At 36.7% G+C, this 27,107-nt stretch overlaps 1 protein-coding gene across 1 annotated transcript in view; it reads right to left on the bottom strand.

Annotated features, from left to right (window-relative positions):
• LOC130992794 (uncharacterized) overlaps positions 1-27,107 on the bottom strand; it is a 55,479-nt gene that overhangs the window by 6,440 nt on the left and 21,932 nt on the right. The window contains 33 exon segments of the mRNA XM_057917542.1: positions 309-497; positions 499-822; positions 1,628-1,809; positions 2,179-2,334; positions 2,401-2,499; positions 2,570-2,915; positions 2,998-3,071; positions 3,176-3,949; positions 4,549-5,007; positions 5,161-5,279; positions 5,810-5,852; positions 7,299-7,496; positions 8,540-8,809; positions 8,984-9,140; positions 10,079-10,242; positions 10,738-11,227; positions 11,312-11,668; positions 11,893-12,225; positions 12,308-12,392; positions 12,492-12,781; positions 15,305-15,405; positions 17,087-17,329; positions 17,331-18,029; positions 18,902-19,192; positions 19,331-19,474; positions 21,666-21,774; positions 21,866-22,050; positions 22,156-22,269; positions 22,845-22,976; positions 23,061-23,408; positions 25,686-26,168; positions 26,254-26,328; positions 26,408-26,563. Coding sequence (XP_057773525.1) covers positions 309-497; positions 499-822; positions 1,628-1,809; positions 2,179-2,334; positions 2,401-2,499; positions 2,570-2,915; positions 2,998-3,071; positions 3,176-3,949; positions 4,549-5,007; positions 5,161-5,279; positions 5,810-5,852; positions 7,299-7,496; positions 8,540-8,809; positions 8,984-9,140; positions 10,079-10,242; positions 10,738-11,227; positions 11,312-11,668; positions 11,893-12,225; positions 12,308-12,392; positions 12,492-12,781; positions 15,305-15,405; positions 17,087-17,329; positions 17,331-18,029; positions 18,902-19,192; positions 19,331-19,474; positions 21,666-21,774; positions 21,866-22,050; positions 22,156-22,269; positions 22,845-22,976; positions 23,061-23,408; positions 25,686-26,168; positions 26,254-26,328; positions 26,408-26,563 — 8,189 coding nt within the window.

Below are 27,107 nucleotides of genomic sequence, written 5' to 3'. Positions count from 1 at the left end.
TTCATAAAAAATGTGGGAAGTTTGTCAAAAGAATGAGGAATATCTTCATAAGCAGATTATCCAAAATTGAATATAAGTTATCAAGCTCAAACATGAAATGGAGATATAAGAAGAATGCTCATATAAGTTGATATCCACAAGAACAGACATCCAAGACATAATAACAACCAATAAGTGAAAAGGTAGCAGTCAAGATCTCTATCAAAGTCATTATTTTATAGCATGCCAGGTCAAGTTCTTCAGACAATAATCCATTCAGGAGACTATTGTTGAAGTTAACAAAATCAAATAACAAGGTAATATTAAACCTGCTTGTTGTTCCACCATCATAGCCAGTCGAATAGGATATGAAAAATTTCTCCATGTACAAGTAGGCAAGCTCTCTTGGTCTATGGTCCATGACGGAGACACCCACAACACCCAACTCTAGTATAAGCTCTAGTGGAGATCCCTGTTCCGTTGTCTTGGCATGGAATATTAGCATTTCCCCAATTTCCCCCCAGTATTGGAGCTCCACTTCCGTCATTTAAATTTGTAGAATGTCTGTTCATAAATCTAGCAACCTTAATGTCTCCAATATTTGCAACATGAATCAAGAAACCACACTTGTCATCAATAGAGGACAGTCCAGCTTTATCCAGATCAACTTTGTAAACCCCAGTATTAATGCCAGTATAGAACTCAGCATCAATAATTTTTTGGCCATATGGATCCTCCCAAGAAAAGTTTGCCGTTGACAGTGGCTGTAACTTAATCCAAGCATTATCACCAAATCCAGTTTGTCGGAATCTTATTATACTGTCTTTTGTCCTGTTCTCAATCCTGTTCAGAATGACCAATGAGAACAGTGGAAAAAATAAAGAATTTAATTATCCCATAAACTAATGAGATTACTTTAATGGCCACATTGGTCAAAGCCTTGGTTTTGAAAATCAAATTAGGAGCTACTGGAGAGAGACTTGTCTAATCACTTCCAAGTTGAAATGGAGTTCTGGCAATTTAAATCCATTGTAAGCAACTATAATCAACCTCTAATCACCTTCCACTCTGCCATTGTAGAAAATAAAAAATTATACTTGAAGGTAGACCAGGTCCCTACCAGTGTTCATAGCATGTGAGGAATCAGTAAAGCTGAACAGGATGCTTCAAACTTATTAATAAGGCAGGGAGACCAACAGAAAGTAGTCAGGACAACAGAACCTGCAATCTTTATTGAAATATCTGGTGCGTCTAAAATCATGGATACATTCAATACATTTCATTAACCTGATCTCCAAAGATAACTTATTTTACCAGGGAATAGTGATAATTAGCAACAAGGAATATATGCATGCTCATATTCTCTTAGTCCACCGCATGGAAGAGGTTAGGGATTGGGACAGGTCAGGGGCTTGTGGAGGATCAACCAGCCAACGGTGCCGGGAAGGAGGACTTGGAAATGTCCTTTTCTTCCTAGTGTTCTCTTTCATTTCCTTAGAATATTCCGTGTTAATTTTTGTCCAAATAATTAGAAAGCATAACTTGCTAACTTTTATCTCTTCTAGCACTGAGAAATGCATGTTAAACTTGTAGAAGTTTATACGAAGTTGTTGAGCCATTAAAAAAATAGAAGTAGAGGACAGGATACCTAATAGGACCATTAGCTGATCCAAGGCGGAATACGATTATAAATCGAGAGCCCTCCTCATAACCTCGAATTTCTGCTCGTAGGAACCTCCGTGTACCATCATGTTTCATTAAGACCAGTGTGACAGTATCCTCCTTCACTATTTGAATAGGAAATGTCCAATCTGTATCATCTAATCGTACCTATACAGTAAGACAAAGATAATTTAAGCAAATGAGGTAAACATGCATTAAACAGTTTGTTTCTGATTATCCCAACTGTTTTTATATATCGACTTATTAAGAACCCCATATCTTATTCTAGCTCGCCCTATTCAACATCTGCCAACTGGAAATAAAAAATCCATATGGAAGCAGCAGTCATAAGGTTTTGAATTTCTTCTAAAGCACCATTTTTTTTTATTGCGGACTCATAAGCTCCTGCTTGCGGAATGTGATCAACAGCTTAAATGCAGCCATAAATATTTAATCTTAGGACAACATGATTACATATCATTCAGTATCATCATCAGAAGAGCTTTCATACTTAAAAGCCGGAACTGATGCACTGACCTGAATTGGATGAGGTCCTTGTGTTTCATTATGTACAAAGGAGACTCTGGTATCTGACACCCGCAAAGTCTTAGGCTCATCTTCACTGCTGAACTTCAAGAACATATTTTGACCAACTCTGTTTGTAAACGTCATAAATGGTCGAACGGAGATTACCTAAGAAAAGGCAGGCATAAGTTACATATAAAAGCAGGAATGATTTCACCTAAGGGATTAAACTACCTTCGTTGGGACGGACTGATAGGGGCAAGGCTTTGTAGATACAAAGAGTTGCATACACTTCCCGTCGGCATTATAAGCAAAAATGTCCACGGAGCCATCCTAAGAATAAAGAAATCATGATTAAATGAAACATAATATACGTCAAGGTGCAAACTTTCACGCTCTTTACCATGTCCCCAAGTGGAGAAAGATCCTTAACAGGTCCAAAATGCTCTTCTCCAGAATGACCTATAGATGCAGACAGACCAAGAGATTTGAAATTCAATGCGGATGCAATTGTATAACCTTCATGTATATCCTCCTCAGTAATCTCCTCGAGGATGACCTCTTCGACCCTTTTGGTGTGAAAAGACAGTGGATTCTTCTTCACTTTTCTAGCATTGACATCAACAAACCTGAAACTAAGCTCTGGGCATCTTGCAATTCCGAGCCAATATGGAGAATAAACTTTAATAATCTTTGGCTGCAAAGGCACTTCATTGGTATTATTCTGCTCAATAATGATTTGAACAATCCTGCACATGAAATGTAATTTGCATTAGTTGGTATCTGGTTCACAGTAAAAGAAAAGCATAATATATAATAGTACTTTCAAACCTTCCAGAAACAGAACTTCTTAAGCTTATTGTCTTTGACGGAGAATTGCTAGGATGTGATAGGACAACGGCCTCCTAATACAAAATATTGTAAATTGATTACCTTTAAAATAGTCATATTTAGGAAAACAAGCTATTGCTGGAAAGAGAAAAAAGAAAAGGAAAATTGATAGACTGACATGTAGAGGGAGCCATCCTTTCTGCGGAAGCAAAGAGAAGTATAATGGATTTCTTATGTCAGCGTCGTACACCCTGACACTTTCCCCTGGACCAGATAATCCTCTGTAGCAGGAAAGGAAATGACCATTTGCTTGCATCTCAAGAAGAGAAATCTCAGCCATAAGAGGGAGATAATTAGAAATTGATACAGGAGGTCTGACAACAATGGTCCAATCCTGTATTGAATTAGACTGACTGTCCTTTGCAATTTCGGCCGCCTGGATGCTCAAGCAAAACCACAAACCACGTGAACTAGTTGGTGAACTTTCACTTATTTCAGTGCAACACAAGAGTTTCTCGGACTCCATGAGAGTAGAAACACAAACTTCTGGGATTTCACCTGACCTCTCCGAATCCTGTGACTGAGCAGATATATCCATGACAGAACTCCACGAATATTGGTTAGTATCATCTATTGTTAAAGGTTTAATATGCAACAGATACGAGGCTGACTGATCAAGGCAAGGCAAAGGAATAGGAACAGTTTCACCAGGTTTTAAAGACCCAACCATTATTTTTGACTTAAGATCCTTAGCTACATGTCTCCTGTTCCTTGTCCACCTCCTTTGCCTAGCGTGGTTCACATGCTCTGATGAATTGTACGATACTGGCCACTTCAAACTTTCAAAATCTGGAGCATAGACCCATCCATCAACCGTGTTGATAGATGAATTATCGACATTCCATTCATCAATCCATTCCCATCCTGAAGGCAAGTCGACTCTTGATAATTCCTGCAGCATGTACATAGTGAGTAGTCAATCATTCACCATAACCGGTCAATATAACAAATTCTTAGACAATAAACCCACTAACATAACAGGACAGTTTCCAGTCTGCTTCCTATGTATGCTCGCAAGCAAGTAAGAGATTCTTTCCTTCTCTTCCTACTAGCTCGTTCTCTCTCTCTAAACACACACCAATATCTACATTCGTACATGCACAAACCCATACTTATGAAAAAGTATAACCAACTAATATATCATTTTACATATCGTGGGTACAAAATACACAGTGAATCTGGAATCTGCAGTTATAATTCCAGATAACTTTGTGAAGAGATTGTGGCATGGACTAACTTTCTGAAATCATAACCAAAAAAAGAAACTATTTATTCATCAGAGAAAGAAACAGATCTATGCAGACCCATCATAAAACACAATAACTAGGTTCCAAGAAAGTTCACTGTATATGGAGAATGATATCTACAGTATTACAATGTTCTTTAATGTTCTCTGTTTAGTGAAACAAATTGACTTGAAGATGAGATATTATTCTACAGTGTCATCCTATATATAACAGTACAGAAAACATTTTCTGCTTATTGATTTACCTCCTCAAAGTTGGTACATGCAAACCAACCATTAGTAGTGCTGTACTTTTGAGATTCAAACAGTTCATTGGTTGCCAATATACTTCCGTCATACTGAGCCTCCTTTCTCTCACCAATTTCTGACTTTGCATCTGTACTTGTAACCCTGAGTTTGAGGCATAAATCCAGAGTAAATTCGGTATTGTTACGAACTGATACCAGAGATCTAATGTTGACATATCTGTTTCCATCATATACGCGCACTTCACTTGCAACCAGATTATTGCCTAGTTTCCAACATGCAACAGGTGAACCATAGTTTAACCTCATTGTCGTCCATGGCCCTTCTCGGGATGAGCTAATCTGAATTGAACCAGATTTTCTGAATCCATTGATTGATTTAAGACTTTCAGTTTCCAATCTAGGCCGCAAGAATACGGCACATTTGATTCTACCAACTTTTCTGCATCTGGCTTCGAGCTGCATGACCAAAACAGATCAAGTTTAAGATGTTGCTGAAAGAGGAGCTCGCACTCAACTTAATTTCTTGAACTGTACAGACTCTCCAACAAAGAAAAAATGAGATGTTTCATCCATTTATGTCTACAAAAGAAAAGGAGGGGGAAGGGTCACCGAAGATTCTCCAGAGGAGAGCTCTAGCCAGAACTCATTCAGATCATCAATGGAGTTCGAGTTGGCCTGAGTCCTAGTCAGCTCTTTCAAGGAACAAGAACATGAACCAACTGCTTCATCTGCAAAGGCAAACCAAAGTCAATAATTGGTTTAGAACAAGGTCATGTGAGAAACACTGTTTAGGAAATTGCATTATTAACTTCTGACAAAATGTGAGCAAGGTTTCTCAGCAAAAGAAAATAGTAAATCTGGAGAAAAATGTAGTTTAATTGGTTTTTCTTAGGTTTAGGTCCATAAATTCCAGGACAAGCAAACAAAAGTCAGGGAAGAGTCATAAATTCTTGATTTGAGAAAAGCCATCAAATCTATCCAGGAAACGGTTGGATATAGAGAAAGCATCTATTGTTGTGGGTAACTGTGCCTTTTAGTTATCCAGTCTAATTCGACTGCTCTAACTTTCCATCTATTTAATATTTGCATTAAGAAAGATACTTATAGATCAGCTTCATGAAAATGAATTAACATCTCATATCATGGTATGGATGAAGTACCACTAAATCTATGTTCTCAACTTTACAAATATACATCTTTTATTTCATTGGCCATTGCTTATGTCAGGTACATAGAGTCCATAAGAAACAAAAATTACCTTTTCCAGTCTCAATTACAGTAAACTCCAGCATGCAGCAATCCTGTAAAACATATAAAGTAAGATGCAGCCATGGAGCTGATAATCATACCATGACAAGGATTGATATCTCAACATAACTGTCCATGGATACCAAGATGCAATGCCAGAAAGGAGTTGATATGTGAGATATAAACATAATGGAGGACGCAGGAAAGATATACTAGTAATAGTACAACTTCCCAGAGAATCACAAAGGGCACAACACTTTCAGTAATCATGCAATCAGACCAGCAAGCTTGGTACAAATGATTGTCCAGCCCATGTTCACAATTAGATGATAGTACTAGTTGTCTCATGATATGGGGCTCGACTCTATGATTAAAGCAGCAATTTAAGTCAATTGATTGATTCGTCAATTCAGATATAAATAAATGACTTCTTTCAAGTATATTTGGTCTCCTCACATTGGATACAAGATTTGTGATAACTTTACTTCAAAATTATTAGGGGCAAGTTTATCTGAAATTGGGAGTTTTTTTTTTTTTTTTTTCACTTAATAATATGAACTCTGTTTTCTTGGAACTAAACCCCTGAACTAGTGGATTTAGCAGTTTACAACATATTCACATTGGCGGCTGAGTAATCCAGCAAGATTTACATTTTTAAGCATATTTATTTTGCACAAAACATTCCAAACATTATATTTTGCACCTTTAAGCATATTTCTTTTGAACTTAACGCTCCTAACTTGACATTTTGATGCACATTACCCTCCGAAGCTTGGATGGGTTTTCTTAGTACCTAAAAATGTTATTTCAAAGAACTTGAGGAAACAAAGCGATACAGACTGGACTGTTTTTTTTTTTTATAACAAGAAAGATGAACAATTTTGGGCTAGCAAGTTTCCTTTAATCAAATCTGGATGCGGAAATAGGGGTTTCAGTGGTTTTTGACTCAAACTCAGTATACATTGTAATTTGAGTGAAAAACTGATAATAATCAAGGGAGGGAAGATCCGACTTATGGATATCTCCTAGCGAGGGGAAACACTACCTTTTCTATCAAATCCATTTGCATTGCCCTCCTTTCCACCACCTCCCTCAGCACTCACCAAAGTTACCCAGTCAAGTGGGGATGGATGGGTAGGAAGAAAAATCTGGAAGGGGTAGGGTATTTAGGCAACGCTATATATCTCTCAGTCTCTTAGACTATTTGCTCCAATGGTACAGATGAGGTGATTATTCAAGATGTGTTCAATCAGTCTAATGCAGAAGAACATATTATGCAATTAAATTGATAGAGAAACACCTATATGAGCCACTAAAAGGAGAAAAGGAATCCACTTCATGCACTTATATGTAGATGTGCACATACTCAGAGATCCAAGTACATATCAGAAATATATTTATAAATTCAAAAATCAACTAAATGAAGTCTTGATAGCATGTTTATGGGAGATGCGTCTGCTTATGCACTAATTTACCATTCAAGAAGTTTAGAAACGAACCACTGAATCAGTTTTGAAGAAGAATACTTCATTCCACTTCACAAATACAATATCTGAAGATTCAGAGCCTCTTGACTCAATTCCACAAGTTCGTGCACTCTGTTGGTTTAGGTTTGATTGACTAGGTTCACTATGATCTTTATAAACACGGATAGCAACACTGAATTGATGAGAAGACAGACCCTCAAGCTTCAAAAGCTGCTCAGTCAAGTAAATAAAACAGAAGAATCATGAGAAATATCTAACAAATATGATTACCTGATGTTGCAATCTACAAGAATTAAGAATGAAGGTTTTAAAAGGCGTTTTAAGCCTCGAGGTGGTCTGAGGCGTAAATCATAAAAACACATAAAAATTATAACTAATATAATAAAACACAGAACATAGAAAATATATGAAAACACATAAGTTCCTAAGTAGAGGGAGAGAGAAGGTGAGAGGGGCAGGAGGGCTGTACCAGAATGTAGGGTTTGGGTTTCAATTTTTGTCATTTTTTCTTTAATCCTCCTAATTATAGCTGTTTTTACATGGCCACTTGAAATTGAGGCTTAAACATGAAAGGCCATTCATTTTGAGATTTGAGAAGCCCAAAAAACTGGATGAAAAAAAAGAATTTTGAACCTCAAATGTGAGACTATCGCCTCAGCTGGGCCGAGGCGTGCGCTTCACATCAGGTCAGGTGCCGCCTTATATGTGGTTTTCGGGCACTTTGCACAGAGGTGTACCCCAGAAACGAATTTTTAAACTATGTTAAGAACTACAGTAATGGCAACCTTGACTATGCGTGCATGGATATCTAATCCTCACATTTCATCTCTGCCTTGAGAACTTTTAACCAGGATGACTACCTATTAGTACCTAGAAACTTATATACAGTATCATTGCATGCTCAAGTCAAAACTGAATCTCACTGAGACAGAGTGGATCTTGAACTCAAAACAAACAGCTTTTCCTTGAACATGCATCATCAAAATGCTGGCAGAACCTTAGTCATATATTAAGTGATCGAGTGAACTGGATTCTAAACAAAAACTCAAAATGCTGGCTGATGAAGCAGTAAACTGGATTCTAAACAAAAACTTAATTCAGTTTTTCTCTACCCCCCCCCCCCCCCCCAAGTCGACACCCAATCATGAATTTTCAATACATATACGCTCAGAATATATTCATCTTCATATGTCTAATCTAGTCCTGAGTAACACATCATATACGTCAGAAGAAAATCCAGACAGGAACCGCACCTCAGCTTCAGCTACAATTATGGTTACCATGAGTCGCAGTTTCTTATGAAGATCTCCTTTCAGATGAGAGTCCAGCATGTTCTTTGGAACAGGCAGTTTTAGGGCCTTCCTATCTCCGGCTGGCATTTCAATTATGTCAGGGAGTCCCCGGACTCCAGAGGCCCTGATAAAAATGTCCTTCCCAAGCTTATTCTGTGGAACGATGTAGTGATGTTTTCTTTGATGGACAGCAGTCATCGAACTGCTTTCACTAGAGGGAGAACTGGCTTCCTGTTGGCAAATTTAAGAATTTCAGCAGTAGTGGTAATATTATATGATAAATCTCCCTTTCTGCTGCCAGAAGGGTCGCTACTCTAACAAGTTATAGACATCGTATTTAGATAACTAACGAACATGGAAACATAGGAAAGTTAAATATCCAAAACAGGAGAGGACGAAAAAAACCTCCCATGATTCTTGGCCATGACCAAGATTGTTCCAGCTTGCATAAGCTTGTAAAATCATATTTGCATTTGAAACAGACACATTCAGGTTGAGATCTTTTGTAGAAGTAATTCGTAGCTCTGAAGCCACACCAGGAGCATTAGGATTATATTGGTACCTATGGAAAACAACTGTTAATGATAAGCCTGCCGCTCCCAAAAGAAACAAACAAATAGATAAAGATTAAAAACAGAAGAAAATAGAACATTTTCAGATAGACGATGGATGTAAAAGAGAAAATAAAGAGAGGCCATCAATATCAGTTCCCGCTATCATATCACCAATAGCTTTATACAGAAACACAAAATTTGAAACACCGGCAAACAAATAGATAAGAAAGTGAGGGCAAATCATTATCCACATCACCATGAAAATCAAATGCATATAAAATGAACATATTGACAAATTCTTGCATGCAAGAAAATCTGAGAGAGTATGATATTAGGATTCCTCTTTTAACTTTTCCTTACACGATTTTCCGGTAACTCGAATATAACAAGGGACCTAGATGGATATGTTGTAACTGTTTAGCCTGAGCTAAATCGGACCTACTTGTCATATATTTACCTCATTGAAGACCAATTGCCAAGAACTGCTTAGAAGTCAACAACCAATAGTAATATCTCAGAGATACTAGAGATCAGCAGACAAGTGGGTAACTCTCATGACTTCCTTTCCTACTATGTCTAGCGCAATTGAATATAAAAGTGAGTGCAACCAATATAAAGGTTTTCAATAAAGTTCATTGTGGCAAAATTCAGATCATACTGAAGGGTGTCCTATCGGCACAAGAAGCCTACCCGGATGTGTACAAGAGGTTGTCCTAGAATGCAGAAGGAGCTCAACAAAGTACAAGATGGAAGTTGAAAAGAATCAACACCAGAAACATCCACCATTTGGGGCAATAGTTTTATCCAAAGGAGAAAGAAAAGGAAAACATGCACGATGGACATTTTAATACTGAAGACAGCTATATGTATTAATTACTCTAGTGCTACTTGATTCTACCACCAATTTGGGAAGGATTATGAAAGATTTAAACAAACAAAAGCTTACCTCAACGATCCATCAACTGGTTCGATAAGAGGCTCCCATGAATCATATTTGTCATTGTATGACCTTGCAGCTAAAGAGAATGTAACACTAGAATTCTGGCTATCAGATCTCCCATGCAAAGTGAATCCTATGCCACTCATAGAAATATTACATAGTGGGACTATCTGCAGAGTGAAAACAATAGTTAGGAAGGCTGGAAAAAAATAAAATAAATAAATAATTCACCCCCATAGAAGGCAACTATCACACACACAGACACAGAGCTCTGTCTCTGACATATACATTTTTAGGAGCGCAAATGAACAAGCTCAGTTAAGTATAAATAGACAAGAATGCATATGCATAGTCGTTAGCAAGAATCACATAAACAAGTTCAAATGAACATGTAAAGACACAAGTCAAAGTGCATGTGTGAATGTGAGCAGATAAAAGAGTAGATGAGGACTAAACCTGAATTAGGGTTTCAACTCTTATTCACAAACCCAGATTTCATTGAAGTATGCAATTTGAGATATACATATTACAAATATGTGAAAGCAGATTAACTTTAGCACTGAATGGAGCTTTCATTACCCACAGCAAGAGTACGTTTCACTGTTAGAGGGAATGAAAGCTGCAAACATTTTCAGAACTGTATATAAAATAAATCAAGAAATTACCACACCACCATAGTCATCAAATAGTGCTGCAGAGAAAGTTCTTATTTCTGCATCAATCACAGTATCATCTGAACCACTTCGTATGTCCGGACCACTGAGCTTTAAAGCAAACCTCTTAGGAGGTTTTTTCAATCCATTCCTGACAATGAAGGTTCCCAATTCATTTCCAACAGTCCATAAACTAAATTGCTCTTCCATATACCTGGAGTCAGATGTGTCCCATATACTTTGATCTAAAAATTGATCTGTTGAAACCATATCAGCCCGAATGCATCTTAATGATGTGAAATCAGATTGCTTTGGTGTGCCTTTGCTAGCAACACATCCTAATGTAACAAAACCAGGTGGAGCCTGAGGCATCCAGAAAGATATATTATCCATTTTCTTTTGCTTTTTTATGTGTCCAACAAGCTGAAAATCAGAAGGTGATTTATACAGGTCATAATCTTCTGAATTTTGGAGAACAATGCAAGTATTAGGTGGTTCGTACCTGAAAATGAATTGAAAGAATAAGTATCACTTTGCACTATAATGTAATGTAGATAGTGAGGTTTAAGAAACGGTGAGTTAGTACCCTTGAACTGCAATATCACCAAAATATACCATTCCTTCTGAGACTACAGGACGCCAGATAGATAACTTCTTTCTTGATCCAGAACCTTGGTTCCACCATATTAACTGGAAGGAAGCAACTGCTTCAAACCTCCTCCTAGAATTTATAGTTGATGACCTTTCTGATTCGATAGTACTGTTACCAAAAGAAACAGAAGCTTGATCAGAGCCCTTCAGCTCTTGAGGAGAATTCTCCCGAAAGCCAAAGTACAAATGCCGTAATTCATATGCTCGATGAGTTGAAATCAGAGTGGCAGGATCAGCAGACAGAAATGTTCCAATAGAATTATCAACCCGCCAGAATGCCAAGTTTGGGCACCTATAGTCAAACCTCAAAAATCAATAATTGATTAAACTGACTGAGAAACAAGCATAATTAAGCTATATTTGAACAAGTGCAAAAGGTAGCAGCTATTTGTTACTTTTGAGAATATTTAAGGAGAACAAACTATGACTCAAGCGAGAAAAAGTAAAAGGTGTAAATTAGGCAGCAAATTCGAAAAAGAAAAAAGCAAACAAAGAACACAAAAAGATATACCATACCCAGAGAATGACCCAACAATGATGCAATCTCTCATGCCACAAGGAGAAACTAAAGATTCCGAAATACAGAAGACTGAGGAAACTGAAGGCCGTGCTCTTCCTGGAGAAGCCACACAACCCAGTGCAACATAACCTTTTGGCGCTTCAGGAAACCAAATTGAGCACACTGTTTCTCCCTTAGAGCAACCTTCATCAGCAGTCAATTCAGTAATACCTAAGCCTTCGGCTGGAAGGACGTCTGAAGGAGGCCAAATCAACTTAAAAGATTTTGGCCTCTTCACATGCATTAAGCTAGTATTAACAGCAACTACACCTTTGGTTGGTGGCTTGTCACTGTCAAAGGAGGAATAAAGACTTATTGGTTTTGCATGCAATATAAAGGGTGAAAACGAGGCGAATATAGAAGTTTACTAACAACGGAGTCAGATAGTCGCCAAGCACAGCAAAACCAGATGGAGCCTGAGGTCTCCACAATGTATAAACTTGATCACTGGTAGGAGCTGCATGGTACAAATTGGTAATGTGAAAGCTAAAAGAGAAACAAATGAAATATATACACATAGTACAGAGAACAGATACTATTTATACAATAAACTCACATTTTATGGTTCCAATTTTGTCAAACTCTGAACATAAAACAGTTGATTTCTTTGACGTCGTTCTTAAAAATGACAAAATATCCTCTTCAACAGCCAAAAATAATCTCAAGATGCTGAATGAAAAATTCATGAATATGTCTGAAACCACCAACTTTAAGCTTGTTTTTCCAGAAGCTATAGAAAATTCTACAGATGCATCAAAAGGCTCCAAAATCTTCACTCCATTGCTCTCCATGGTTAAACCAAGAACTTCTGCATTCACTTCTATATTATTTCCATTCAAAACAAGCCTGCACAAGAATTAAGAAAAATATTTTCCATTATTAAGGATACAGATATACAGAGTCATACTACTATTGCATTCACATTATCAAAATAAACAACTTCAATGGTGCATATATTATCCACTAATCTTGGTGAATATTCTAATATCAATTTTATGGATAGTTAATGTCCGATTCAAGTTGTGTATGTAAAAAGGGTTGAGCCACACTGGACTTACATGTAGAATGGGTCAATCGAAGATGCACTGGGCAGAGGACCTTGTAACCAATAGTAAAAATTTCATAGATATAGTCTCTACAGTCTACACAATTGCAGACCATAAGTGAAAAAATTGACTGTCTGACCTGGAGAATTTTGCTGATTACAACACTTTATATGGCTAAATCAACTACTAGAACTTAGGATCTGCTGATCTATTCAATCTCATATGAACCCATTGTATCCCAGCAAAACAACATAGTCGATAAATAATTAAATTATCATTATCACAAAGTTGATCATTTTGAATTTCCCCTCATTATCTATATAGAGTCGAGGGAATTCAATCAATCATATCTATGTCAGTATCTCAATCATTAAATATTGGAGCAGGTTTTGTTTCATAGAAAAGATGCCTGATAGAGTCAAGGGAATTCAACCAATCAAATAAGTAAAACAGACAGGACTAAAACAAAAGAACTCGGAAAGAACCCCATCCGGCATTAAGATGCAGTTATTCCTTAGTAATTTCACGATGCCCTACTCCTGATACAATAAATACTACTAACACAATTGGCCCACAGGCCCAACTCTCACATTATTTTTATGAATAATGAATAATGCAAATAACTAGATATATAAGAAATTAAACAATCACCACTCAAGCAGCCACGGTCGTTACCTCCTGATCTGCCTTATCACGCTGCTGGTACACTCGAAACAATGGTTTTGCAAAAATAAGGCTTAACAATATTCAGGCTCAAAGGGAATGTTATAAAGGGGAGTTCACTGGACCAATAAGTTCAAGCACCACCTAAGGAATCGTAAAAAAAGTTGATTCAAGGGCAGATACATGGTCAATTCTACACCATTGTTGGATGTCATATGCTATATTGGCCCAATTTGAGAGATTTTACATTCCCGAGCAATGTAAACATTCGGTGTAGAATAAGACGTCAACAAAATTAAGGGCAGGAAGATAGAACTTCTAATGTCCAGAATGGTAATTAACTCGCAGGTCAAGCTTGTTGAAGTAGACTTCTATATCCAACTTATCTAACATCTCTTGAAATTACTACAATGGATATTTATACAGAACAGAACTCTCGTTGAGTTCCCTACAATCACGTGAAACCTCCAACTTCCTTCGAGTAAATAGCGAGTTAGAATAGAGGTTGCTGATTCGCTACATGATGTCCACTAATAAGAGTTCACTGATCAACTGTTCCATTTCGACTTTCTGTTCACATTATATCAGTATGGTCTTACTGACACCAGCAATGGTTGCTGCGGTCATGAGTAAGACAAGGTCATGGGTTGTTCGTCAACCTCCCAGGAACTTACCAGATCTGAATGTAGAGAAAATCCCACATAAATAATTAGATAAGCCATGTACTTCGTTGATCGTGGCGCTAATGGAATTATAAGAGCCATTTCGAATAGAGTTGTACGGTCAAAAATATTGCTTCGCGTACTATCTATCAAACTGGATGTATCGCAGTGGAACATATGATGTTTCTAGGTCGGTTCGGCACCACAACCTCTAAGGGTTCGAGGGGCAGCTGAAGATGCCAGATCCTCATTGGTTGATGTCGCCGACACCTTCTTGCATATGATGCACATAAACAACTCCCCCAATAAACCTATCTTGTCAAACTTAGCCAATTAATGTTACATATCCTCCAATTCTGCTCAACACGCCAATTCCCATCTCTAATTTTATCAGTTGAGTTTCATTCCCACTATAGGTATAAGTTTGCAACTAGAAATCAAGGGGTGGAACCAATTGATGAAGTCAAGTATTGATTAAATGACTAACCAACCAAGTTCAATTAATAAAAGTGATAATATTGAAAGAACAAGAACTCGGGAAGAATCCTGCCTAGCATTATGCCTCAGTTATTTCTCAGTAATCCCACCCCTACCCATGATTGTTCTAGACTATAAATAGTTTACTGTCTCCCTCAAAAAAACAAAAAAGTCTACTGTCACAACTGGCACATGGGCTTAACTGTCACATGACATCAAATAGTCGCAGTTGTTCGCCCCCGAGATGCCTTAGCACACCACTGATACACTCAAAAAGGATGGTTTTGCAAAAATATTCAAACCCAAAGGAATATGTTAAAGAGTGGAATACATTCGAGCAAAAATGAATACTTATAACTCAAGAGCCTTATAAGAAATGGATTCAAGGGAGTTCCTTTGTCAATTCTACACTATATATTGTTGGATATCAGATGCTATAGTGGATCAATTTGAATTCAAGTGCAATGGAGGCATCACATAAGAATAAGAACTTAAGAAGTCAACAAACTATGGAACATCACCTGCAGGATGCGTCCATTTGTGCATGCAAAAGCTTGTTAGAGAGGATCTGTTCCTCTGCGTTTCTTGATTTACTGTAGAAGGTAAGCTCAGGACCAATAGCCTGAAAGAAACATTTATCAACAAATCTAAAGAAAGCATTATAGACGCAGGCATGCATTCTTAATGACCTCTCAAAAATGTAAATTCAAGATATAGATACATAGATGCAGAGAAAATATCATTATATGCACTACCATTAATATTTAAATTCATATACCACCATAGAACCTTGAAACTGAAAGAAACATTCACAATATCCTCTTGCTTCTCTTTGGTAACATCTGAGAGTGTTTTATTAAATAGCTTATTTTAAAATAAAAAACTACCACTTCTTTGTTACTCTGTTGCAGATAGAGTTTATCATACAAGATAGGAAACAAGTCCGCAGCTGCTTTGTTTGTTATTTCTTGAGTTGTTAGCATATTATGTTTTAGTCCAGTGTAAGTTTGGGCTGCTAGTTCCTTTGATAGTTGAAAACTACGCTTACTTGGAAGCACATTATTGTGAGATGATAGTTGAAAACTATGCTTACACGACTCTCATCTAAAACAAAGTTTTATACGAAACTTTAGCAACAATGCTTCTATAGGAGTACAAGAAGTTGTGAAACATGTAATACGTGTATTAGCATATGATTTATAGATAATAAATGTCAAGTATAAATACACATAATATGTAGATGCACATATGAGTGCTTGCACCATAATATCTCATATTACTTAATTGAAATCCTAATCTCATAAAAATGTGTCCACTAGAACTAACCAAGTGTCTACTAAATTTTACATAGTTCTCGATGATTCATTCCACTATAGCAATGGCCCAACATCGGTGTTTTCACAAAATTGTTTTAGGCTATTACATTTTGAGATAAGAATTCACAATAAATAAACGGATTTTATTTTTGGACTTCCAGAAAGATAATCATAATGACAAATTTAGCACACCAGACTGCTGCAAATGCCAGTTGCAAATTGATATGAGCAAATACAAATCGGTATGTATTCCAGTAGATATCATAATCAAATATCTCAAGCAGCTAGACAAAAAAAATTCCCTACAGAATGGCATACAAGACCATATTCCTATCACATATTTGCAGGGATATTCAGTGCCTTACCAAATTCAGGTAGAAATGTAGATTCTTTTGGATTCCAGACATAGTATTAGAAGAAAGGGGGCAGATTATTTGGAGAATTAATGTCCATGATATCTGTTGGTAAGTTTGGATGTAAAGGAATTAGGAGGATTTTTGAGATGTTGAAAGTCATATGGTGATGTATTAGAGTTTGGAGCTAATGTTTTAGACTAGTATTCTTCTTTTGTGACTTTAAAGAGGATATAAAAGTTAAAAGTCTAAGGCAAGTACAGTATGATATCAGTACTTACTAGTGCAATCTCAAAAAAAAAATTGCTAGATGCAATCTCAAAATTAAATGCTAACTTTTGAAACACAATTGCAGAAAGATATATTAATAATTTAATAGTTATTAATATATTGACAATTATGTGTCTGGTTCTATGATCTTTTATTCTCTCTATTGTTTTACTAATATTATTCTTTCTTGGAATAAAGGCCTAACGGAAGTAACGTAATGTTTTGCTTAATATCCACTCAAAATACCCCGTGGAGATTTTTCTAATGCATCCTATTGAAGATATGCCACTACATCTTCGTCCTTTAGTACAAAATCATGCTCAATTCAATGTGAAAGCAAATTTGTCCTTATCTAGTATGGTACCTGCAATTCAAAAACCATTTCTGCGGGTTTGACTGAAACAGCATTTTGTAACGTTGGAGTAGCATGGCTTCCTCCTGAAGAATGAAGAGTAAGGCTTGCATTTTCCCCCTCCAAAAATACATTATCCTCCTCACTAGCTGAATAGCTACTGTTTGCTCCAAGAAAAACACATGAATCTAAGTATGATCCAATCTGGAACAGTAAGAAGCGAGAAATATCAGATGCAATTGAACCATGGAATTTGGATAGCGCACCAAAAGAAGGATCTCATGAAGATGTAGGGATAAATTACCTTGATTGTAACATTTCGAAATTGCAGTTTCTTTCCATTCCCCACATAAACTAAAGCTTCCATACTCGGACACGAGATATCTAATCCGTGTCTATCTTTCAAATACAAAATCCCACCTCCTCCATCATATATGAAAAGGTCCAACCTTTCATCATCAGCAACTAAAGGCTTCTTCGGAGAAATAGAAAATTCAGCGGAGGGTTGATGAAAAACTGGCTGGTCAAGTATGAATGCATTCACAGAAGGTGAAGGGTTTGCATTATCATCATATAACAATTCGCCACGAACAGTTGGGACAAAAAACTCTACAATATCAAGCAAAAAGTCAAGTGCAACAAGCAATTGAGGCCTCTGGATGCATAAAGAAACAAATGTGGACTTTTCATAAAATCTGGCATCGAGAATTAGAATTGCTGGAGTGTACTTTCTTGCACCTTCCACCAAGGAATTGCTCTCCACAACATTATGATCTGTGTTATTGAGCACGGTTGCTCTAGGATTGTATTCACCTACATTAGGCTTCCCAATAGCCAACCTGAGCTCCTTTTCTGTACCTTCACGATCGTCAACAACAATCAAATCCTTCAGTGTGGTTGACAGAAAGCCTTCCCCAAACGTGTTAGATTTATACAGAAGCCATACTCCGCATACCTATAACACAAAATCTTGTTACAATGTAGAAACCCATAAATAAGCAATGTAATAATACAAGGCAAGTAACCAGACCAACAAGAAAAATATATTCAATGAAGAATTACTTTAATAATCATTAGCCTACATAAGTAAAAGTAATAATAATTAAATAGCCCTCAAAACAATATAACTAAATATAAAATCAACTTATGCAACTATATTGTTGCTATACACACGAGTAAGAAGAGAAAATAAGGCTATCATCCAGCTTAGAAATATATAACATTCCAGATCCACTAGGAAAAACTGTGATCATAAACTCTAGTTTTGTACTGTCTGTACTGAACACAATCTAACCAAATCACACAACACAAGTTACACCTGAGAAGCCAGTGAAAAGCTCCCAATGGTACAAAGAATGTAAAAAACTAAGGCTTGCTGAGGATCGCGATTGCCACATTAACTTTAGCAAATGACAATTGTTTACAGCAATAACTGGAGAAAAGTCAGGATGGTCAGAATATCAACTAGGGCAATATGCATATTCTAACAAACGCCAATAAATAGGCATTATCCAGCAAAGAATGAAAAATGAAAATTTCAGATCTATCGCACTCAAACAACAAAGAATCTTGGCATACTGCCGAGCTTGTGCTTTTACTCGTCCTTTTGGCATTCACACCATGAGGCATCAATAAATTTATAGAGACAAAACTGCCGAGTTTGCCACTAATAACTGTAATTATTATTGAAGAAGTGATCCATGAGACATTCTAAAAGTTGGTAGCACATGTTTTCACACATATATGAGGTGTAATGGTCATAGCTATGATATCCCTGATCAACTGCCGTAACAAATTAATATGGGAAGTTTGAAGGTATCAATTTACCTGGAGGGTAGCAAGTGATGTATCCCTTGTAATGCCATAATGAAGACTAAGTTCAACCATGTCTATCTGCAAAGAAATCTTAGTAGCAATCCATGATTCCATGGGCTCAGATTCAGATTTTGCAGGATCTAAACCTTGAGTACCACTGGGTTCCACCACTTCAATCAAAGGGGATGCAGTTTCCTCTTTAAGTGAAGGCACAAGATTTGGTGTCTCTGAAATATTAGTTTGTGCGCATTCGATGATAATTTCATATTCTTTGCTGGACAAAGCTGCTTTTAGTTCTTCAATCTGAAAATTTTAGTAGGAAGAAGAACAATGTCATTATATCTAATACAATGCAGTATCTCTGAAATTGAGAGGTTTTATTCTAAAAAAAACAGTACAGACAACAATCAAGTAGTTAGGATTCATAATTATGAATGATACCGTAACAGTGACTTCTATACTTGGAACTTTATGCATTAAGTCACGGAGAGTTCTCTGAATGACAAGAGAAACACCCTTGACATCTTGAATTATGCTTTCACCTAATATAGATCCTGAACCAACATTTAAGTTGATATCTTCAACCTGAAATGGAGCACAGATTCAGTAAGAAAGTTTATCAAACAACAAAAACAATGCAGAGAACATTAGGGTTGTTGACATGGAGTTCCTCCAAACTAGGTCCATCTACGTATCATTTTGTAGTTAGACCAACTGAAATAGTTCTGATACAAATATTCCTTTTTACTAGACCAGCGTAAGAAAGTGATAAAGGTATCGAGCAGCGTTTGCAGCAAAAGCATACAAATTATTGCACCTTCATAGGTGGAAACTTGGTCCCTTGGAGAAGCAAAACAAGAGTGTGCTATAGCAAGAACCAGTGCTAAAACATAATTTCACTTCATTGCATATGGGTCTTGTGAAATCTAATGCATCCTAAAAGAGGACTAAACCAACATCTAATAAAAATATGTTCCTAAGGCAGACTGATCAATAAGGAAAGCAAGTTCAATTACGCAAAAGGTATGCTCGTTGCCACAGACAAAGAGGAAACCTCGCATTTCCAATTTTTGGATGATACCTCACTTTTTATGGAAAATAGTGAACCCAATAATGTGCGGTTGGTGAAGATTTTGGAATCTTTTTGAAGCATGAGATTACAGATCAACATTGATAAGAGTATGTTAGTGGGTAATATTCAAAATTTGGCGAACACTGGTTGTGCAGTGGGAGTATGGCCTATATTATACTTAGAGATCCCATTGGTAGATAATCCACAAGACTTTCTTTAGGGAAGCAGCTCTGAGCAAGTTTTCCAAAATTTAGCTGAAGAAAAAAAAGCTTACATGTTAAAAGGGGAACATGAGACACTTAAGAAATCAGTATTATGATCTTCACAAATAGTTAATCTTTCACATTTTCGAGTGCTCAAAGGAATTGAATTGATGAAAAAAATGATTTAGAGATTCTATATGGGATGGACCTGATGGAGAAATTCATTCTCACTTTATCATTTACGAAATGTTCTAACAAGCTAAAGATCTTGGGGGCTAGGGTTTCAGCAATGCTGTTTAAAAAATAAGGCTCCAGTGTGGAAGTGGTGTAGGTAATTAGAAGTGAGTATGGTTCCCAAGATAATTAATTGGATGTGGGTATCCCTACTAGAGCCATAGAACGAATATCTAGAGTCAATAATGAGTCTCATGAGTCAGCAAGATCCTTTTCGAAAGTGATAATAAAGTGAGATTTTGGGCAGATGTTCAGGTAGGTAATGAGTCGTTCTCCTCAATAAATATGTCGTGTTTCTTCTTTCCACATAAACCTATTGTTTCCTTTGCCTCCATGATTCATAACTCCTTCCCTCACTATTTTGTTTTTGGATATTTACTTTAAACTTTTATTTTGATTATTTTGAAGACTTATAAACCCAAGAATTTAAATTTTATGTTTGCTATAATGTTGTTTTACATTGTTCATGATTTTTTTGCCTTTGTTAAACTAAATGGCATAACATAACATTGGTGAAATTTTTGTGTATTTTCTTATTGATCAAAGCACCTATATATACACAAGAATCCTAACTAAACTAGGAAAGCTCTATCTTGCTCTACAAGATATACCAAATATATAAACCTGTTCCTAACAGCTTTCATTCTGAGGCTTACCCCTAGCCTCGCCTCGCCGAGGCAAAATGCCTCAGGTCCGCCTTAAGCTTTTTACATTGCCCAAACCTTATAGAGAGAGAATTTTAAAATCTTTATCCATAGTGACCCATGATGCAACATTAAATTTGAATATCCCGTATATCCTCTAGAAACTCTTCACAATCCTCAAATTTCTAACCAAATTGACCAACATAATATTGGAACAATGACTCTCCATAACCTGTGTCCTCAATTACAATTCAAAACCCAAGGTTAGAGAAACAAATCAACAATTGACAGAAGAAACATCCCCCATATGCCTGCCTAATTCCTTTAGCTCTCTTACCAAAAACAATGAATGAAAGGGTAGCACAAAACATATGATCCATAACTTCGGAACCGAACATACACAACACCAATTTCGGGACAGAATGCAATTCACCAAGATTTCTGTAACATATTTACATATATTAGCATTAGGTAACGTGCCCAAAGTTACAGCTAAACAAAGCTCATTCTTGTATTCCGTTAGACAAAAAATAACAAAGAGAATAGTTTTGGCAATCAAAAGATTTCAACAAATATTACTTTCCATAGTAAATAACAAGTATGAATAATAAAAATTATCTTACAAGAATTTGAAGAATGTCCACATGCACTGCCTTCATATCGCTTCTAATACCGCCAAACCATCTAAACTTGTTCTGAACAGTGATTTGAACAACATCAAGTTTCAAATAACTGCAACCAAGGACAGGAGATCATGCATGAAAATCATATCAAAAAACTGTTATTGCAGGTAATCAGTATTCATGGCAAGAATCACACTCACTCAGTACTGTTTGTTCTCTTAGGCATTAAAATAATTGGCTTGTTAAGAGAAAGGTCCAATTTAACTGCAGGTGATCCTTCAATTTCACTTCCCGTAAGCCAATTCTCTGAATTAGTCACTTGATCTTTTATCCAGACAACATCCTTTGAATCAGTAGGTACAAGACCCATAAAGTAACTGACAACCTGTAAATCATTTAGCCCACTGACCTTGAATACATCTTTACAATAGAATGGATTGTTAACCCGGGTAAAACCGTAAACGAAACAATAACTGAAAGATTAACAGACCTCTTGGATAAACCTATTCAAATAGACAACCCGGACTTCAGAGAGCTGCCCATGGAGGCTATAGTCATAGCCCTCGTAATCTTCATCATCGGCATTAAATGAAGAAAATTCCAACTGCAGATTGACAAAAAAAGCTTTACAGGTTGATGTATTACATGATATACCGTTGTGATAGATATGAAATTATATTATACACCAAATGTAGTAGAGAAGCAAAATTGTAAATGAGAAATGACAAAACAGAGCAACTGGCTGTATCTATATATAATGTGTAAGGTTGAGAACCACAACCAATAACATTGTAAAAACTTCGAATGGTTTTGTTTTTCATGTACCAGTACATTTTGAATCATAATTTTTATTTCTTTTTTTTTGTTGTTGAAAGTGGTGAGTTGTTCAGGATAGATTTTCAGATGTGGTTTAGGTGGAATAGCTCAAAGTCAAAATAAAATAAAACAAAGTCAAAATAAAATAAACCCGATGAATCAATCAATGGCTAATATACTGACAGAGACTGCTGAAAAGCCCAACTAACACAAAAATATAATAGCTGAGTCCCAATTATAATCACATGGACTTCAACCGTTGAATTTACACAGTAGATATGCCTCTAACCTTCCAAGAGTCAAACTGAAAAAGGCATGCACAGGTATTATAATGACAGAATATAGTTAAGAAATCAGGGCTACCTCCACAAAAGAACTACCACCAGGATTCCTCATGTCACAGGCCCAGAAATACATATGATTGCTCTGAAGACTATCATCGCTTATCCTCAGATTCCCAAGGGATGCTTTTATACTAAAAGACGAAGGAAACACCTATCACACGGAAGAAAGTAACTTCATATCCATCCAAACATAAGATGTTAAATTAGCACCCAGATAAGCAGATGGCATGCAGACCTTGATATCAGTAAGAAAACTATCTTGAGCCAAAGTAGCAAGTTTAGAGTCATTTTCCTTCATTAGAAAAATCTCAGCACGCGCCATATTCAGTAGTAAATAGAAAATCACTCTGGATTTCCCCTTCCCCAGCAAAGATTCTAGAGGCTCTTCCACTGGAGCAGATGGTGGCAGCCCATCATTCACCACTTCGTTCTGAGCAGAATGTGGTACAGCAGATGTTGATGGCATATCATTTAGGTCATCGGAGCTATCCACCGAACTGTTTATAGCCTCTACAAAATCCATAATGGCTAATATAGTGGGTCTACGACAGTAAAACGACAAAGTGGAGAGTGTGACTGCAACCTAACCACGGAAAAAAGAAACAATAAACACAAGCGTCGAATGAAAATAAATGACGCATCCCAACTTTCCATGGTATAATCTTAACACCATAAAGCATAGCTTCATGCCACATAGATCCAATGAGAATTCAATATAAAGGGATATACGAACTCGACTATATCAGTGTTTCAAACTATAGATGTGGGTGCATTGCAGAAAATTCAAAGAATTAAAATTGCAGCATCTCATCATGGAGTGTGTTACCCAACACGAAATAGTCAAATATTTTGTCATTTCGCGTGTTTCCTGTCGATCAAGTCTCTCTACCCCCATCTTGACCTAAACTGGAGTATAGTCATTAAAGCTGGACAAACCTGGACTATGTCAAGATGATAAGGAAGATGATTTTTAAGGTACAACCCAATTTTTTAGAAACTGCAAATTGACCACAATACTACAAAGATCAAAAATAGTACTCCCTCCGTGCCTGAAACATCTTCCTTTATTTCCTTTTTCGTTCATCCCGAAAACATCTTCCTATTCCATTTTCGGAAACAATTCCACTAACTATTACCCTTATAATTCTCACATATTTACACCAATTGCCACAAATGGACCCACCACTTTTCAATTTAATTTGTCCATTACTTACTATCATCATTTTTTATATCATCACTTTTTCTAATTTGTGGGACTCATTCTCCACTCATCAAATACACAACTATCTTTTATTAAAACTCGTGTTGCCTCCCCTAACGAAGATGTTCCAAGGACAGAGGGAGTAGTTTACAATCTCAGAGAGGCCTGCTAGTCCGCATTGATTTTGTGGCTTTCCAACTAGTTGGAAACTCAACATTCACTTCACATACCCTTTGTAACTCTGAACCAGGAGAGCATAAATATTTTTGCTGATGAAGGTAAGAAAGACCTTCAACTTTCTTGAACAGCTTCCTCACCTTTCCTACTCTTACACGTTAATTCACCTTGCCTATAATTCTAAATTGTCTAGTGTGTATTATCTGGCCTCCTAGACAAAGCCTTTTATTAAAGATGTCATAACATTTCTCGGCACACCAATGCATTTTGCTTTTAATACATTGGGGGTGCTTGGCTGAGCTTATACTCCCTCCGTCCCATAAGAGTGTGCACTTCTTTCCATTTTGGGACGTCCCATAAGAGAGTGTGCATTTGCTATTTTTGGACATTACCCCACCACCAACGCCTTATTTCTTTCCCCTACTTTACAATAAAGTCGACCCCTTTCTCCACTACCAATACACTCACCTAACATTTATTAAAACTCGTGCACCAACAATCATGCACACTCTTAAGGGACAGATGAAGTATTAAAAATGTCATAACATTTCTCGGCACAACAATGCATTTTGCTTTCAATACATTGGGGGTGTTTGGGGGGTGTTCGGCTGAGCTTATAAGCTCCTTTAAAACAGCTTATAAGATGTTTAGAAACTTATAAGCTATTGGAAAATGTTTGGCATGATAAGATCCTAAATAGCTTATAAGATCTAAAATAAGCTCCAACAGCCCATAAGCTCTAGAAATTATAAGTTAATCAACCCCCATCTTATTTTTCATGATCTTACAAGTAACAAATACTCCCTCCGTTCCAACTTTTAGTATCCATATGAGAGTGGCACGAGTTTTAATAAAGTGATTGGGTGTGTTGTGAGTGGAATGAGGGTCCCACCTTTTATGTGAGTATTAAAATAATTAAAGTGGAGCAAGAGTCCCACCTACTTTTACTAAAAATAGAAATGGATACCAAAATGTGAGATGGCCAAAAAAGGAAAGATGGATACTAAAGGTTGGGACGGAGGGAGTAGTAATTTACAAAAGTAACCCTGCTCTATTTTGTTATTTCTGACATATACCCTTCCCACTCCATCTCACGCTCATTCATGATTCTCGCTTTCTCTAACTTATAAGCTCAATTATCCAAACACTTGCACTTCAGGCATTGCATCTTATAAGCTCTTGAAACATCATATAAGATGTTGGAGCTTATAAAATGTCTAAAATAAGCTTAGCCAAACACCCCCATTAAGGAGCTTTCACTAATTATGTGCTTTGGTTAGGCATTTGTTTAGTTTATCAAAAACATGTGAATGAATAATTGTGAGATGTTTCACACATTATATACTAGTTTATAACCGTTCAGAGAGACTAGAAACAAAGAATTGCACCGAAACCCAATCATAACAGGAACTCAAAATTTAATATGAATAAGAAGACATATAATGTGCAAGAAATGGAACCGTGCTAGAATTACCAACTTACTTGTTTATCAACATTGGAATAAAGGGGTGAGTTCTGGTCAAAGATAACAATCTGAGCTTTGACAAAACTGTCTAATGAATCAATATCTCCCACCTCACCAGCTTCCATATGTGTTACACCAACAGGCAGTAACCCAGCAACACGTGTGAAACATGGGGCCTCCAAGTCTGAGTTATCTGTGATTATTCCTGAACTAGCATATTCCATTTTGATTCCTGATGATTGGGGACTACCAACTGAACTATTAAGATCCTCAGATGCCTCATAAAACTCATCATCTCCTTCAAATTGGTTAACATCATTACTTAACTGAGTTTGAATATTAATATTATCTAATAGGGAAGGTGCATCTGAACTCCTGATGAATGATCTTGCTATGTAGCAAATCTGAGACGTCCCCTTGCAGCAAAATAAATCCTCTATTTCCAAAGCTTTAAGGACTGTGCCAATGAAAATATCGCTAGCTCTCACAGACAGTTCAACCTTCATCACATTGAATCAAGCAGATCAATGACAACCCAGTAATGCAAGAAAGGAAAAACAGTATATATTTAAGTACTAGTCTTACTTGTCCACCAATTGCTCGAATCTCAAACAAACGCTTCTCTTCAGCAAGAAGCATCTTCAATAGACTTTGGTCGTGCTAAAAAGGTTTAAGCAGGAGCTCATATTCAGAGACGTAGAAGATATGGAATACGAGTAGTTCCGAGAAAACCACATACCTGGTCACTGTAACTAAAACTTATCTTCAACTCGTCAAGTAAGCCAGTTAAAAAGAAATTCTCTGTTGTTGGGGAATCTGGCAAATCTTGATTGCTGATTTCAGAGCCTTCTGAGTCAGACGATGTTTCAATCAGACCACTTATAGGTGCAGCAACCTGCACATACAATTGAACCATGTAAGAGAAAACTTTAGCACAAAACTGTGCAATGGACATTTCCAAATTTTGGTTCAGCCCATAGAAATGTAAGATTATCAGAAACATGAGATATTCTTCTTGCTCTTCAGAAGAGCACTAAATGGTTTGGAAACACAGAAACTAAACAAAAAGAATATTCAACTATATAATAACAAGATCGTGGTGAAGTCTAAAGTTATCTGGTCACTCATTAGACCAAATCTATCTCTCGCCCCTTAGTCAGCAAGTAAGGAATGCCTAGCCAAAATTCCAATAAAGAAGATTGATACCTAAAGCACCACTGAAGATAAGGATTTATACTACACAAAACAAAAGCTAAGAGATGAAACACAACAAAGCAGGAAGCACAAAATAAAACAGAGAGCAAGAGAGCAAACGAGCAAGCGAGAGAGAGAGAGAGTCTTCACCATCAGATTGCTAATGATCCTAAGGATATTTAGTAAGTTTCAGCACTTAAGAAGTATTTGAATGAAATTCAGCAGACCCTTTTCAATGGCCTTGT

This window comes from Salvia miltiorrhiza, chromosome 7, assembly GCF_028751815.1.
Source record: "Salvia miltiorrhiza cultivar Shanhuang (shh) chromosome 7, IMPLAD_Smil_shh, whole genome shotgun sequence".
NCBI classification, from domain to species: Eukaryota; Viridiplantae; Streptophyta; class Magnoliopsida; order Lamiales; family Lamiaceae; genus Salvia; species Salvia miltiorrhiza.
This window is presented reverse-complemented; position numbering and strand designations above follow the sequence as displayed.